The 16,559-nt window shown below is 46.8% G+C and overlaps 2 protein-coding genes across 2 annotated transcripts; both read left to right on the top strand.

Moving 5' to 3' along the window:
* Positions 1 to 9,971: 9,971 nt before the first annotated feature.
* Positions 9,972 to 13,991, top strand: LOC120850033. The gene is made up of 4 exons (XM_040222368.1): positions 9,972 to 10,238; positions 12,557 to 12,679; positions 13,647 to 13,912; positions 13,968 to 13,991. The coding sequence occupies exons 1-4, from the start codon at positions 10,019 to 10,021 to the stop codon at positions 13,989 to 13,991; spliced, it is 633 nt and encodes a 210-aa protein (XP_040078302.1). The 5' UTR covers positions 9,972 to 10,018.
* Positions 13,992 to 13,995: 4 nt separating this feature from the next.
* Positions 13,996 to 14,940, top strand: LOC120850025. Its single transcript, XM_040222361.1, has one exon. It carries the CDS (start codon positions 14,006 to 14,008, stop codon positions 14,720 to 14,722), a length of 717 nt encoding a protein of 238 aa, XP_040078295.1. The 5' UTR covers positions 13,996 to 14,005; the 3' UTR covers positions 14,723 to 14,940.
* Positions 14,941 to 16,559: the final 1,619 nt, after the last annotated feature.

Here is a 16,559-nt window from a genome sequence, read left to right on the forward strand (position 1 = left end):
ATTTGGTCCAGGCTGCCTCGACATTCGAGTTTTTGGCTATCTTTAATAGTCTTTTCTTTCTGTTGCCCTAGTTTTGAAAATCTTCCTTGTACCGGGGTTTAGTGCTGTCTAACCAAATACGAAAGCATAGAACAAAGGCAAGAATAAATTCTAGCAACTTCTGTTTGGAAAGTAACTAGTTGTCATTAACTGTACAATTTAAAAAAAAAATTTACAACATAACTGTCAGAAAATTTCGAGAGAGCTATGTTAAATTTGGCAATCACTGGGCCACAATACCACTAGCAGACATTAGTTGCTAGAATGACAGCAAGCTGAAGTTTTCAAATAACCAACCTGCAGCAAAAAGATGTTTGAGTGCTCCATCACGGCTGTGGTAGCGTGCCCCGAATGACCGGCATGGGATAACGGCTTTTGTAGAGGCATCGCAGCTGACGACCAATGTTGGCCGGCTCCTAATGCTCCTAACTTGAACTCCACCAGGACGGGTTTTGGGCGCCGCTGTTTCCCGTGGTTGGCTCGAAAATGATCGGTTCAGTGGCGTCCCATGGTCCGTCCAGCACATGGGCCCCGTCATTGCTGGCGATGCTCAGAAGTATAGTCTGCAACAAAAATATGTGTGAGTGCTCCATCATGGCTGTGGTAGTGTGACGCCCCCCCCCCCCCCTCTGAATTCAGCTTTTGGAGCAGGTGGTTCCGGTTCATCCCCTTGTAAAAAGCGATGCAAGTACTATAGAAAACCCCGCAGTTCCTCAAAGTGCCATAAAAACTATTTTAACTGTGATTAAACACAGACAAATATTTGCAGCAAAAAGATTGTTGTTGGAAGTGTTGTAATAGAAGGGGATAGAAAGTAAAAACGCAAAACGCCTTTAAATCTCGATCCATTTACTAAATCAGTTCAGTCTTCGACAACTGCAGGGCAATAAAACTATTTCAACAGAGCGAATAAACCACACGTTGCATGCAACATGCACTTTTCCTTAAAGGGATGGTGAACCGAAATTTGGATTTCAGAAAACAATGCAGGAGCTGTAGGTGGGACGCTAGAATCCCTACGAGACTACTCGTAAGGCGATATTTTGAATTGACGGCCGTATTTTTTTGGAGAAAAAGGTCAAGATTGAACGAGGCCGACGAGGGACGTGGCGTCAACGTATCTGGTTTTCTCCTCTCTTCGCTTCGCCCTATCAAGGCGGCGAGGCGGGGAGGACGCGAGACCGTTCCCTTTCCTTCTCGACTCTTCTCGGAGAAACAAGACGTCAACATATCTGTCAAATGCACCTCCTTTTTTAGAAAATATGGTCGAGATATCGCTATACGGGTGATGTTTTGGTGTTTGTAGCATCCCGTTGCACGCTTTTGCCGCCGTGTTTTGTGGAATCCAGATTTCGGTTCAGCATCCCTTTAAGATGCAAATACAGCGAGGAAGAATCGTACGAGTGATCCTCAAGTAATTGGGGCCACTGAAACAATGATTGACACCTCACTTCCTCCCATGCAAGGCATCAATAATCGTTCCAGCCAAAGGGAAGCAACCATAAAGGAAAAGTTGAAAACTTTTCTCGGAAAGTGTCTACTTTTCGCTCAAGCACATATTTTAATGGTTGCTTTTACGTAGAGAAATATAAGCGAGTAACTTGGGGTTTCTTAATTTCATGAAAGGACAAAATTGTTTCCGTCTATGGCAGAGTGCTTGCTCAGCTCACCGTGGGACAGAAGTGGTTTGTGTACCTCAGTCCTATTTATTATCGAGCGGTAACATATCATATCCGCTGAAAGTATTTAATAAATCATAGTGGCAAAAGCAGGTGGCACGTCTTCGTCTGCTTCCAGCCAGCATCTAATGATGTCGGTGGCGCCATCCTGCGGTAAGTTATGCAAGCACGGTCGTCGTTCGCCTCGGTAGGCCTACCGCGAAACGAACGAACCACTGGTCTCTATGACAATTGCCGGATCACGCATTCCCACTTCCTCGCTGCAGCGCGAGTGTGGCCACCGAACAACCATCTTGCACGTCGAAAAATTGTTTTTGGAACGTGGCGGAGGCTGGCGGCAGCGAGCTGAAGACGTTTTCTACTTGTTTGTCGTCATTTGCCAAAGAAGTTCTTTAAAACCCTGTGTAAGCCGTGAAACTTGCCGTTGAGAAAACGTGGACATTTTTACGGCAGCAGAGTGCCACAGGAAAAAGGCATAACTGGTCGAAAGCAAGTTTCACCGGTCTAGCGGTGTGATCAAAGCTTCCCTGGCTCAAAAAAGTGCTGTGTCTCTGTGCCTTCCCATGCTCAGATAACTATCAGGATTCAATGTGTAAATGTGCTTTGCGAGTGCAATGTACATGAAGCCATATGTGCTTCTGGAGCAGCGTTTTACTTTACTCTGACGGCTGTATTTGTAACTTCCGGCACTAGCGGTCCAGAAAGAGCTTGATCCAGTCTCCAGTGGCAACGAACGAGGAGAGGAAGGTACACATCACGACATTGTTAGCGCGAACACGACATCGGCACATTTTACTTCCAAATAGTATTAGCGAACACAAAATGTTTTTGCTTACATTATATGAGCTTTTTCCGTAAAAATAATAACTTGGATGACATCCCTTGGTTTCAAAGAGAAAAACTGAAAAAACCAGCGATCACTTGTTCGCACAAATTGTGTCGCACTCAGCACGTCTTTTTTTCGTCGTTAGACGGTTTACAGAATATTGTGCACAACAGCTCCTCAGTAGGTTTATAATGATCAGTGCTGACTCATTATAAACCTACTTTATTGCACTTGACGTTTGAGCGCGACTCGCCTAATTGGGATTGGCCAAGGGACTGCACACGACCATATGGGTCGCGCTTCAAAAATTTTAATTCTCGCTGTCTTGTAGGTTTGCCTTCAAAAACCAAACTTGCTCCGCAGCGTTGCTGTATTTGTGCTGCCATGTGATTCATTAGAGCAGATATGGAACTTGGTTAATAGCCATTGTTAATAGTGCATAAGAGCAACCGTCCCCATATTGTTTTCCCCCTTTATTCATAGCAACTCGCCGGAACAGCTGGACGACCCAGAACTCCGTGCCCGATATATGATGCAATGACATATACGCGCGACACACCTTCAAAACTTTGCCGCGGCGCCGATTCTTGATCGGTATCCAAGCGCGCGAAGGCAGAGAGACGCAGCGCTTCGGCGTGCCAAGGAAGCTTTGATCACGCCGCGGTAAACTTGATCTCGACGAGTTGCGTCTTTTCCCTTCGGCACTGCGCTTCCGTAAAACTTTTCACGTGTTCTCAACGGCAAGTCTCACGGTTTACACAGGGTTTTAAATAACTTCTTCGGCGAATACCGACGAACGAATAGAACACGTATCTTCAACACGCTGCCGCCAGCATCCGCAACGCTCCAAATAGGCAATTTTTCGACATGTAACATGGCCGTCCGGTGACCGCACTCGCGGAGCGGGGATGCGCGATGTGAAACGAACACACCACTGCCTAAGACAAGAACTTTTTTTAATATATATATATATATATATATATATATATATATATATATTTATAGACTAAAGAAAAGATGACATGCTCTCTTAAATTTCAGCACGCGAGAGCGCCCATTATAATTATTCAACGAGCGCGGTTCAGTGTTTTTTATTTCTTCTATTCTTCTTACGGCGCCGGAAAGCGAAAAGGTACGAACAGGAAATGTTCGGAAGAAACCAGAACAAACCAAACTCCCATGGCAATGAGCCCTTGTCCTGCACACGTCAATCGAGTCGAGTCTGATGCGAGGAAGCGTTGACCTCGTGCGACTGAGTGGGGAAAGCGGAAGCAACAAGGTTGAGCGCGTTTCCTGACACAACACGCGCTATCGCGTTAAGTTACGCGTCTTTCATTCCTTCTGCACTTCGATTACCTCTAAAAGGCGCATGCGAAAATGATCTACTTACCTTTTAAGTGTGGTTGAATGGTGACAGGTGATAGCGGCAATAGCGAAGTCATGGAAGAGCTGTCATCCGGACCGCCTGTGGTGGTTCCCGCGCGAACGAGCGCACGCAGCGGTGTCGATGGTGCGGCCGGTAAACATCACGTGACGGACGTGTTCGTCCGCGAGCTGAGTGCACCGGCTTTCGTCTCCCTCCGCCGCTCCGATGGCGAAATGCCGCCAGAGCAAAGAGATCTCGCCTCGACGGCGTTTTGCTGCGCGCCGCTTCAACGCCTTCTTCTCTTCTTTTTTTTTTTTTTTTTACAGCGTGTGTGTCTTGCGGGTTGGGCTCCGTCACTCCTAAGCTGAAAGTGTAGAGGAAGCTAAGGGGTGCCCGGTGAACTAATCGCACGTCTGTCCATAATCACGTGATCACGCTCCCTCCTGTAACCACGCGCAGAGAGCGGGGCAGGTGGTAACTGGTCCGGTGGGCGCTTAGCTCGCCCGGCACTATCAGGTTAGGAATGAAGGGAGTTCCGCCTCAAGGACGCCGAGTCCGCTTACAAAGAGATTTGGAGATATTGGTGATGGTGTAGGGCAGTGTGGGGAAAACGGGTGGGGAACTGTCCTCTCATCACCCTCTCTCGCCCTTTCCCAGGGAAAGATAGAGGTCTTGCACCAGGCCGAGCGACCTTGTAAGCATTCCGGTTTCGAGGCCGTCGGTGCGTGCGCCTTCCTTCACCCCCCCCCCCCCCCCCGTCATGCGGGGGAAGGGCACTCGAATTCTTTCGTTTGTCTCTGCTGGTATCTGCTTGCCGGATATCCAAAAAAACCAATGTGGTAGAGATTGCTTAGACATGACAGCTCTAGCAAGAAGACAAAAGGAGTCTGGCAGACACGACGCTCCGAACTCAGCCTGAAGCCTAATGTCAACATTAAAAAGAGAATGATAAATCAAATGTCTCCCAATGAATAAAAAAGAGGCAATATGATTTTCAAGAAAATCGTCAGCCACTTTCGCGTTGCCTTGGAGCACCAGCGAAGCTCAAAAATAAACAAAACAGCAAAACATGCGCACCAGCGAAGCTTAAAAATAAACAAAACAGCAAAACATGCGCACACAAAAAAAAACAAAAAACATGCACGCAAACACGTGGATTGCGCCAGATCGGTAGTCTAAAATACCAACCACATGTGGGCGATCGTACGGGTGTAGCATTATAGCCTCACGTGCAGAATCCCTGTGCGAGCTTCAACCAGCATTGTTCCATGTCTTAAGCTAATACGTTGAGGGTCTACAAATGACGGCATGATTACGTTACACACGCTCGCGTGCACACTTGCTGTCTCTTAATTAAAAGCAGAATGCTCCGCCGTCACGGTGAGGACCCGGCCATGTGATCTCGGGATTCGCGTCATGGGCTTCTGATCAAGCTAGCCTTTTAAAGGCGGGGCTAAAGGGCGAGGTGTCAGTCGTGGGGCATTTGGCACGGGCTTTTGACATTGGGTGCTTTCGTCCACCACCAGATCGTACACAGGGCATGAACTTTCTGTAAAGCGGTCTCCCTTGTGGAACTTGGCAGTCCACTGTGATAAGCGTTCGTATGATTTTTTGCTAGATAAAATACCTATTCCGGGCAAGTGGGTACCGAAAACAGAGGGTAACATTTTCGAGGCATTCAAAATCAGTGTAAAGAAGGATGACGGTTGCATCAGTGCGTCGTCACTCGTTTCATCAAACAAGGAAATCAGATTCATTTGGGGTGAGGTATAATAATGTGTGTATATATGTTCGTGTTTTCCAAATAAAATTCAGTAGCCAGTAGCGCTCCGAGTGTGCACTCATACTTCTTTGTGCTCGTTTTTTTTTTTTTTTGCGTTTTGCAGTTGACGTTATTTCCGGCTAAACTCTGAATCAAAAACGACGTTATCGTCTGCTATCAGTGCCTTGGTGCCATGTTGGAGGCATTCGGCGTGTTATTGTGGCAGCAGTAGTGCCGTAAAGTCATAGAGCCGTCCTTGTATAACCACGTTTCAGAATATGTTCTTGTCCTGTCAATCGCACCGGGGTTCTTCACTGGACACGAAATGGAGTCCATAAACCCGTAGTTAGAGTACGAAGCTTTTCTCTCGAGGTCATAGAGTCAACATAATAATCTGGAGCGAAAGGTCCCATGCATTTGGCCGCGACAGAACTGCGAGGCATTGACGCGGACATCGGCAGCCCCATTTGGCGGCCCCGATGAGCCCATATCGAGACATTTCTGATCGCAGTTTTCGGCCCCCAGAAACAAACATACGGTCCTCATATCAAGATCGGCAATGAAATAAAAAAAATTCTTCATGCACCCTTTGCTCATGTGTAGTCGTAAAATGATGTACTTTTATCCGGGTCTCTGGAAAAAATGTGCTGAGGTTTAGTACGGGTCATAAAAGCTTTTGTCCGGCAGAGCTCTTGCTCGGGATTCATGGATTCATCAGTGAGGATGTTTACATCGCCCGCATAGATTATAGTCACGTGACCTTGTGACTATTATATGGAGCGCTATTTCCACTGTGGTTACGTGGTGGCTCCAATCTGTGGTGGCTCCAATCCAAACGACCGACCGGCGGACCGTTACGGACGCGTAAAGTGCGCAGGGCTCGCCCATAAATGCTACCACAAAGCAAGCTATGTTATGAAACGATACAACGCTCGTTTTGATGAAACCGTCGATGGGACAGCACAGGGTGCCGACGAGACGATTTTGTCGATGAAGCATCCTCCAACAAACTGATTGCCATAGCGGATAAAACACGTCGATAAAACCAATTTTCCGGATTGCTAGTTGGAGGGGTTATTAATCATATGATTTGCGTAATTCCGAGGCAAGAGAGAGCGGGTGCACTACTGAAGGAATGCCCCCACTAAACAAGAGCTCACGCGTTGAAAGCATCCGCCACAGTAAATATATTCAAACCAACATGTCCGAAAAAAAAAAAAAAGTACATTGGATAGTGTTTGGCGTTTTACAGCGATAGCTCTTCGAATCTCTAAAACTCGCGAACGGTTTCCACGTTGCCTTCACTACAAAAACAGATCTCAGCTTAATATTTGAATGATTAACTGTCGTAAAGTGCCAACCTATGAAAGACTAATCGAAAATTATTCAATCAGTTATTAGCGCACCCTTCCCGCGGATATTTATTTGTTCTATTTATTTATAAAATACCTACGGTGTGCAGAGGGCATTATTTTAGGGATTAATTTCGTACATAAACTATCAAATTGTCACAGGTAGAGAAACACAGCGTCCGACTACATAAAAGTCCAGTTCTCAAATTGCAAAAAGAAAAAAAGAAAAAAAAAACAGGAATAATAAGAAGGAACACGATCCATCAAGAGCACAGAACTCAAATATCACGCCAATATGGCACTATACAGGTATCACTGGTGACCCGTATTCTCGGAGATCACTCCTATCACAAATCAATTTTTTGGGCAAAAAAGAATGAAGATTATTCACACAATTACAATCAGTTTCTAAAAGCGGCAGCTTACGTTAAAAGCACTTACGCTACTTTCGCGAGCACTCTGCTTGTGAAATAGATGCGGGTGGCTTCCAGCTTTTCTCCTGCACTTCAAAATACTACAACACCACCAACATATATTTCCGCGCGAATGCTGCACGTGCCCGAGGCTTGTCCTTAAACAGCGAAGGCTACCGGCACGAAAGTGCAGCCTTCAGAGGTGTTTTCGCGGAATGACCGCTTGCGCTAGAAATTTTTGTTTCAAAGGGAGGTTTACGCGCTAGCCCGCGCGTGTCGCTGACTGGTTGGAGCTAGGAGCACGAGGAGCGCAAGCTCATTCTGTAGAACGTGCTATGAACACCAGGAATACTTCGTCTCAACTCAGCATGGACCATTGTTGGTCACACGTACTAAAAGCGCGAGCTAATTGTTTTGGATGACGCCTCGGCGGGCACACGAGCGCTCGCGGGTGCACAAGCACTGAAACAGCATCTGCGGTTCATTCGGAGGTGAAACTAAGTATAGCGCGTGATGCACGTTAACGACCTCAGGTTAGCGGTCGTGCTGCACTATACTCTGTTTCATACTTAGCGTGCAACGCTGTCAGAGCTACTGGTGCGAGCGTGGGGCTTGATCTCGTTGATCATTTGCACGCGTTCTCGCTCAAACAAAACCATAGATGAAGCCACGCGCTCGCGTCAGTAGCTTTCACAGCGTTGCACGCTAAGTATGAAACAGAGTATAGCTACGCGTGTCTCATGTACAGCGTGAACCAGTGTCGCAAATCTTGAAAGGCAGACCGACCTCACGCCGAATAATCTCTCACGAACAGTTTGACCTTTGAATCGAGTGTACACCAACTCATTGCGTGTAAACAAGCACGCGTTTGCACAAAAGAGCTCCGCGCACGACGCGCTGCATGCACCCATTTTCCGAAGTGTGAAGCGTTCGGCCATGCTCCGTTCAACAGGCTGCACCACCGCCTAAGCGCGACGTCATAGATTTGGTGTAGGTGGGACTCTTGTTTAATTAACAATTCACTATGGCACATCGGCTGTAATTTCGCCCTCATTTGCTTTGAAATAATGTTTTCATCCGAAATACTACCTATAGATTACGAATGACGAGTCACTGATCATCTATACGCCAGGCGAGCACGGGGTGGCGGCCCCTCTCATTGGAAATGCACCGGTGATTTTGGCACGGGTGTTTATTTCAAATTTATAATATAAGCACTCCTGACCTGTCCTATCAAAAAGATGTTTGCTTTTTTTGGCAGCAATGACAGCAGGGTTGCACAGAAGCATATATGCATTTAAGCACGTCCCTTATTATAGGGAAAATTTAATCGAGAAAAGCAATTAAGGTAAATTAACGTAAAGTTCTTTTGTATAAAAATAAAAAAAAAAAATTCTGCCATATAAGTGCACACGTCAGTACTTAAATGATTGTGTTGTTACCCATGAAGCGCGCGAGAAAGACCTTCTTGAGAAAAAATGTGAAACAGATACTTTTATAAATATATTAATTAATCCACCACTTTCCGAGTTTCCGGTTCGAGGGTAACCCGAGGCACATGTTGCCAGGCCGCATTAGTGGCGTAGGAAAACAAAGTCTCCATCTTGCGCTAGTCTGAGGCTCCCGGCACCATCCCGACGTCGTTCGATACGATGCCGACGCACTGTGTCGCGTTTGGGTGTCGAAACTGGCATCGGAAGGGGGAGGGGAAGAGCTTCTTTTGCTTTCCCTCTGCGAAATTCGACCCAAATCGAAGAGCGGCGTGGGTAAACGCGGTGAAGCGGGCTCACCCGACAGACCCGAGGAAGGCTTGGGAGCCGAGCCAGCAGTCCCGATTATGTGGGGCGCACTTCGTCACTGGTAAGTCGCTTCAATCGCAGCTGAGAAAAACAAACACAAAGCGTTGGGTAGTTGCATGATCGTTACATTGCCGCTCTATCAAACAGGAAAACCGTCGCTGGATAGGCACCACCCGGACCATGTGCCGACTATCTTTGCTCACCGGAAACAGCAGCCATCTCTCGATCGCTACGATCGATGGAAACATCGCGGGTCCACTGAAGGTACGAAGTGACGATGGTCATAAAGGCGCGTTCACGCTGTGGAATTTTACTCGCGTTTTGAATTCGCCGTCTGAACAAGACAAGAAAAAAGACGTGCGTCTCGTAAAAAGGATGCGCGCGTTCATCGCTTCTGGAGCGACCTTTTCTAATGCCAGTTCTTGGAAATGTATGCCCGCCGACGTTTTTGTTGTGTTTGCGCTTATTAACTCCTCTGCCTGACGACGGTTGATCGGTATTGACTGGACTTTATAATCGTGCGCATATGGAAGCGCGAAATCTGCCTATATAACAGTCAGTGCACCAACTAGCCATTTTACATGACGAACTCATCTAATCGCGAGCTAGTAGTATTAAACAGCATCTTCTGGTTTGTGTGTGTCCTTGCTCGTCAACTTCAAACAAGCATAACCTTGCGCGTTTCATTTTCCAGTAAGTCCAAGTGGCCTGTACCAAACTGAGAATGTGGGCAAATCACCATAATCACACTCTAGCTTTACTTGTTTCGCCTCTGATATTGTATGTCATCTTCAAACAACGAACCAGTACGAAGTGCTGGTTCTGCGTGCGTGCAGCAGGGAGCATCACAGCCAGCAGCCCAGCCTTCTGCAGCAGCAGTACCCTCCTTGGCCCTTGCTAAGGAGCTCCCAGTTGCCGACCCCCTTCCAGAAGGTTCCGGCGGTAACCCATTCCCGTGCTCAATCTCAACGGGTATTTCGAACGTAGAGCCACTGCCCGAAGGTAAGGATCGACTACTAACTCAGTCATTGCTACTAAATTATTATTATTAGATGCGGGGCTTATTCCCTTGCCTTGTTTTCTTGAGATAGTGTTCGCAGGACCCAGTGAAAGAATGTTAGGTGACACACCATCCTGAGATGATGCCGACAGAGCACCAGACCATGCGGAGGACACAAATCTAGCCACATTCTACTTCTACAATTTTTTTTAGGAACAGATATAATTTTATACCTGTTTTCACATCAAGAACCGTAGTAAAAAAAGTTCGCCGCCTTGTGGAGCATTACTGATTTCCACCTTTATGTAGAGAATTAAGATATATGTAGGTGCATTCTAGATTAGATGTATGTTATCTTATCAAGACATACACATTCCAAACTCCAAAAAGCGTTGCTTTTTTCTCTGATAACTAAATCTTGTAAGAACTACTTTGCCCTGCGTATGAACAATGCGCAAGACTCGCTTTTCTCTTGAGGTGAAAACAGATGTAGGTGCGACACACTTAAAAAGAGAAACGATTTAGACATTGCATGAGTGAAGTAAACATTCAAGAATGCTAGCACTAATCATTTCACATCCCTGAAGTAGAAAAGTAAAATAATTGCTTCTCTAAAATGCTATGCACCAATAGTGCAGACGGGCACGAGCAAACACGTAGGCAAGAATGTTTCCCTTCCAAGTGCTGTCATGTTGTCGTTGCACCAAATAGCTCGTCTCTTCGAGGACGTGTTGGTACACCATCGGGACATGCGTCTAGACCGCTGCAACCACGGTAGCACTCCACATGCACAATGAATTTTCACTCAGTCTGCCATGCCACGCCAACGTTGATCTCTGGCAAAGTGCTTGCCAGTGGGTCGCGGCCGCCGGGCATACACGTGACAGCTCTCTTCTTGAAACGTGATTGGTCGCTTCTTTCAGTCGCTCGAGACGCAGCATAGAAGTTTGACCCGATCCTACTTGCTCCGTTAGAAACGACCGGGTGCTTGGTGCTCCGTTGCTATGACAACTCGTCGTTGCAACATTGTTGGAGTTTGTAAATGTTCTGGCTGCCCCAAATGCAGATGCGTGAACGGGCCTTTTTTCATCTACGCTCATTGGTTCAAGAAACCTGCATGTGACCACGACTTCAGTTTTTGTCTTTTGACTTGTCAGCTGGCCCATTGCCTTTGTCTGATATGATTATAGCAAGTTGCTCTAATCATACTCCAGGGCCCGTTTGCTCAAAGCGCTAGCCGCGGCTAAAGTTAGCCGCAGTACCTAGGAGAGGGATTTTGAAATCCCGTGACTGGCTCGGTAGGAATGCGGGGAAACATGGCGGCACCCCAGTGAGTAAGCGCCGCTCGCTTTGGAAATAATATATCGGTGTAGCTGCAATATCGGGCGTGTTAGTCAGCAACTAATGGTGCAGGAGGCTTTCAGTTTGCCTTACCTCACTTAAATTGCAAAGCATGAGCAATGACCTCGCCACATTATTTAGATAGTCTTTCGATTCTGGCCATTCCCTAGCCTAAATGAACGCGATAATTGTCGGCACGGCAACGTCTTTGGAAGGTGGATTGCCTTGTCTCAATCGGCCGGGTATTGATAGCATACAAAAGCAGACAGCACCTCAATAGACCTTTTTCTAAATTTCCCAAGCGCCGAGGTCCATGCTACGAGTGTAGTTACATGCATTGCACGTGCTGGCGTCTGCAGTAGTAATTGTTCTAAAGCAAAAAGTCGAAAACAAATTTTGCCTTGCACGCGCGTTCGTCAAAGCCTTATTATGATTATTTACTTGGAATCTATGGTCCGCGGGCAGGCCGCAGAATTACACTACCAGCGTTCTCGATGCTTGGGCAATTTAGAAAAAGGTCTATTGGAATGCTGTCTGCTTTTGTGTGCTATCAATACCCGGCCGATTGAGTCAAGGCAACCCACTTTCCAAAGACGCTACCATCTCGACAATTACCGCGTTCATTTAGGCTTAGGAAGGCCAAAATCAAGACCATCTAAAAAAATGCGGCGAGGTCATTGCTCATGCTTTGCGATTTAAGTGAGGTAAGGCAAAGCAAAAGCCTCCTGCACCATTCGTTGCTGACTAACGCGCCTGATATTGCAGCTTCAACAACATATTTGTTCCAAAGCGAGCAGCGCTCACTCACCGGGGCACCGTCATGTTTCCCCGCATCCCTACCGAGCCAGTCACGTGATTTAAAAATCCCTCTCCTAGTTACTGCGGCTAACTTTAGCCGCGGTTAGTGCTTCGAGCAAACAGGCCCAGCCTTACTTGTTTTGTCACTAAAATTTTGTGTCCTTCTTGAACAACAATCCAGCCCCAAGGAGTGGTGCTGTCTCCACCTGTGTGCAGCAGGTAGCTGCACAGCTGGCAAGTGACGTCTCTTTGGAGATGCCTGAAGAGGCGGTGGAAGACCCATGCACTCAAGACTCCATAAAAGGTGTTAATTTAATTGTTTGGCTGGAGTGTTCAGACCTCGAGGTCTACAAAAGCACTGCAAAATAAATTAGGATTCCCAAAAAGATTGGATCATAGGCAGCTGTGCCATCACAACAAATATTGACTCATGGGACTATGAGCTGCTGCTACACACCAGCATGTGTACTAGGTGGTTGCTGTGATACCGTGAAGGAAATTAAGTATTTAGATTATTATAGCCCTTCATATACATTTTTGAACTAAGGAAATAGCTTAACTCTGCTTAGGACATCGGAAAGAAGTTTGCTTTCTTTATTTGTTAAATGCGATAACATTTCTTTCGACTACCCCCCCTTCCTGTTATCTCAGTAAAATTATGTAAGTCTTATAACAAAGAATGACTGTGTATGTGCAGGATTAATTAAAGAAGATACAGTATATGCACCAGTCTACACTAGCTCCCAATTATGAGCTTGATGCTGTACGCCTGTGCAATCTGCTACTGGATGGTGTAGATGACAACGTTTCAGCTGCAGTACATAAGTCACGCAGCTGACATGGAGTGAATGCATGACGTATGTATGAGCCCCCTGCATTTCATCACGAAATTACGCGTTTGCAAGTTTGGTCTTAGGGAGCCACCATCTTGCCCAGTGGGGTGCGCTTGGGTGAGGCCATAATCAGATTATGACGCGTCCAAGCGCACCTCAACCGAGCAGGATGAAAGTGCCCTGAAGCCGGACTTGCAAACATGCATAGAAGCTCTCCACAGGGGTACCAGTTAAAGCTACCCACTCCTGCTCATACTATTGTCAGTTAGTCATTGCGAGGGTAAGGTATAGTGTTGGCATGCTTTGCCCTCCATTTGGCACCAGCAAAAATTTAGTGTACTTTGAGCTTACAAGTAAATTCAGATGACACATTATGTGCAGAATAGGGCAACTTCACTCAGCATAAGATTCATGTATCTATCTGTGCTTCCTTTACAGAAATGGAGAAGGATGCCGCTGTCGGCCTAATCATGATGGCTGGGAATCCTGAGGTGTCCAAGCTGCGTGACCTGCAGATGGCCAAAATGCAGCAGGTCATTCTTGATCTGCAAGCAGACAAACAACGTCTCGAAAGGCAGGTTTGCCACCTGCAAGCCAGGCAGCTTAGTCTCAACACTATCCAGGAGCCTAAGAACTGTTTATATTATACTGGGCTGCCTGAGTTTTCAGTTTTTCAGAATTTGTTTAATTTTCTTGAGCTTCGGGCAGCCAAGATGACCTACTGGTTAGGTAACAGAAAGACAGCTGGTGAAACCAAAGACCGCACACGGGAAATGTCTCTGATTGACGAGTTTTTTATGGTCCTCGTGCGGTTAAGGACAGGGATGGCAGGCAAGGAACTGGCCCGCAACTTCAACATTTCTGAAGGGCAGGTAAGCAAGGTGTTTGTTACGTGGATCAAGTTTCTCCAGCGACAGTTAAGGGTACTGTTACAGTTTCCGACAGTTGCTGAGATTCAGCCCAACCTCCCTAATGCCTTCCACAAGTTTTCTAACACGAGGGCTGTCCTTGATGGAACTGAGGTACGTATCCAGAAGCCGTCGTCGTTGCTTGCTCAGAGGCAGACCTTCTCGCCCTACAAACACTACAACACCTACAAAGCGGTTGTTGGATGTACACCCGAAGGGTACATTTGCCATGTTTCACAACTGTGGGGTGGGACTGTGTCAGACAGAATGATAGTTGAGGAGAGTGGGCTCGTGGATCAGTTGGAGTCGGGCGATGCCATCATGGTAGACAAGGGATTCAAATTTAATAGCCTACCACCTGGTGTGCAAGTGCACATTCCGTGTTTCAGGCAGCCGAACGAACCTCAGATGCCGGAGGAAGATGTGGCACACACCCGGCGGGTGGCCAGTGCACGTGTAGTTATTGAACGCGCAATCGGAAGGATTAAGCAATTTCACTTCCTTGATCGACCCTTCCCCATCTCCATGATAGATATTGCAGATGAGGCGTTTCAGGTTTGTTGCTTTTTAAGCAACTTTCGTATGCCACTCAGCCGTGCTGAGTAGCAGCAGGACATATGTGTCGGCTTCAGTGGCAACCTTCAGCTTGATAAACATTTTAGAATAACTTCCTTTTTGTGGTTGAACTCCAGGGTTTTGTTTTTAAATGCAGCACGTCGGAGATGGTTTTGAGGTACTCTAAATGGACCACAGGGTTCCGGAAAAGTTCTCACTTTAGAGCCATCAGTGAGCAGCGAGAACTCATCCGCTCGCGACCACGTGCTGGCGGGCGCCGCGCAAACAATATGGTAAAAGTAGGAAAGTCTCATCCGGGTCCGGCCACACCCGTCCGGCCCTGTCCCCCTCCCCCTCCGGCTTCTGGCGGCTGTTCGCGGTAGCAGAGAGAGCCGACGCTTTTGTGGATCTAGGATAGATGGCGCCACTAAAATTCCGTATAGTAAAAGTTTTGTCGATGATACCAGATTTTTGACGCATTTATATGCATTTTGGAAGTACAACATTTATAGAAAAGTTACCTTTTATCGAGCAGGTATTCGCACAACTTGCTATCTTTCTACAAGACTCCCCATTGACGTCACGCCGCGTGTTTCTCATGGCCGCCGCTCGCGGCTGCAGGTCGGGGAATACGTATTCTAAGTTTTGCCTCGCTAGTACGTGGCGGAATCGCAACATTTCGACGAAAGGAGGTGTGTTTTCTGTCATTTGTGACAAGGTGAACAATATCAAAAGCAGAAGATGCCAATTCTTTCAACGTTAAAATCGTTGCACAGCTCCTTTAATATTAATGTAATAGAAGGTTGTTTCTCGTGCACCAACGACTTCGGTTTCGGAATAATACCCTGGAACAGTAACACAATGCATCTCGCCCCTCTTTTCACTATTTGTCTCGTGCCCTTAAAGGGATACTACAACGAAATTTCGGCGCTCATTTTTTGGTCTATATGTGTTCAAAAAAGCAGCATCACATCGAACATACCAATATCTTGTTAAAAAAGTCATGAAAAGAAATTTAAAACGAATTAAACGATTAACAAAGAGCACCTGGTGGATGTCGCTAACGCCTCGCTTGTAATGCCCGTCTAGGAACCTTGACAGCTAGTGACGGAGGTTGTCTCGTCTCCGGCCACTACGAGAGAAGAGGGGCAGGAGGAACTCCCCTCTTCCCCTGAATGCCTTTTGTGTGTCGCAGAAGTCGCTATTGTCCCCTACAAGATTATAGAAGATTAACCCGTCACTCAAAATTCGTACAAAAGCAGCCGCTTCGGTGGCTGGAACGACTAGGCCATCCTCTCGACGTCAGTCTCGCCGTAGCTTTGCTCGTCTTGAGACGACCTACGTCACGATTGCGTTGGATGTCACGTGTTCTCCGCTCGGCCTTCTCCGAGCGCTTGCCAGAGTGCGCCGTTTATAACGAAAAATACAGCCACCAGGCTCAAAATACAAACGTGCCATTGTCATTTACGGATATTGTGGATCATATTCAACCTATTTTTGAACACGACGGGAATATTTCAAATTTCGTTGAAGTATCCCTTTAACTCTCACTGGGGGACATCCCCTTTAGATGAGAGAAATTTTGCAGTACGACCGCTAGCATATGGTCTCTAACGTGCATCATGCAGTAGTAATAACACTAACGCATCCTGGTTTGATGCTCATAAAAATTAACGGGGGTGGTAATCGTACCTAGGATCCCTGGGCTTTGTGACTAGAGCTTTCGCTTTACATGCTTTGTGCTGTGACATGCTATGCTCCATTTCACAATAACTTGGCGAACTATGGAGGCTGCGGCCCCCATGATCCAATAAGAGCGTCGGAGCAAGTCACATGATAAGACTCCATGGTTGAGGCCTCCGAGGCGTCGTTTTTGGGGGCACCGAGA

This window comes from Ixodes scapularis, unplaced genomic scaffold, assembly GCF_016920785.2.
Source record: "Ixodes scapularis isolate PalLabHiFi unplaced genomic scaffold, ASM1692078v2 ptg001547l_1___fragment_1__unscaffolded, whole genome shotgun sequence".
NCBI classification, from domain to species: Eukaryota; Metazoa; Arthropoda; class Arachnida; order Ixodida; family Ixodidae; genus Ixodes; species Ixodes scapularis.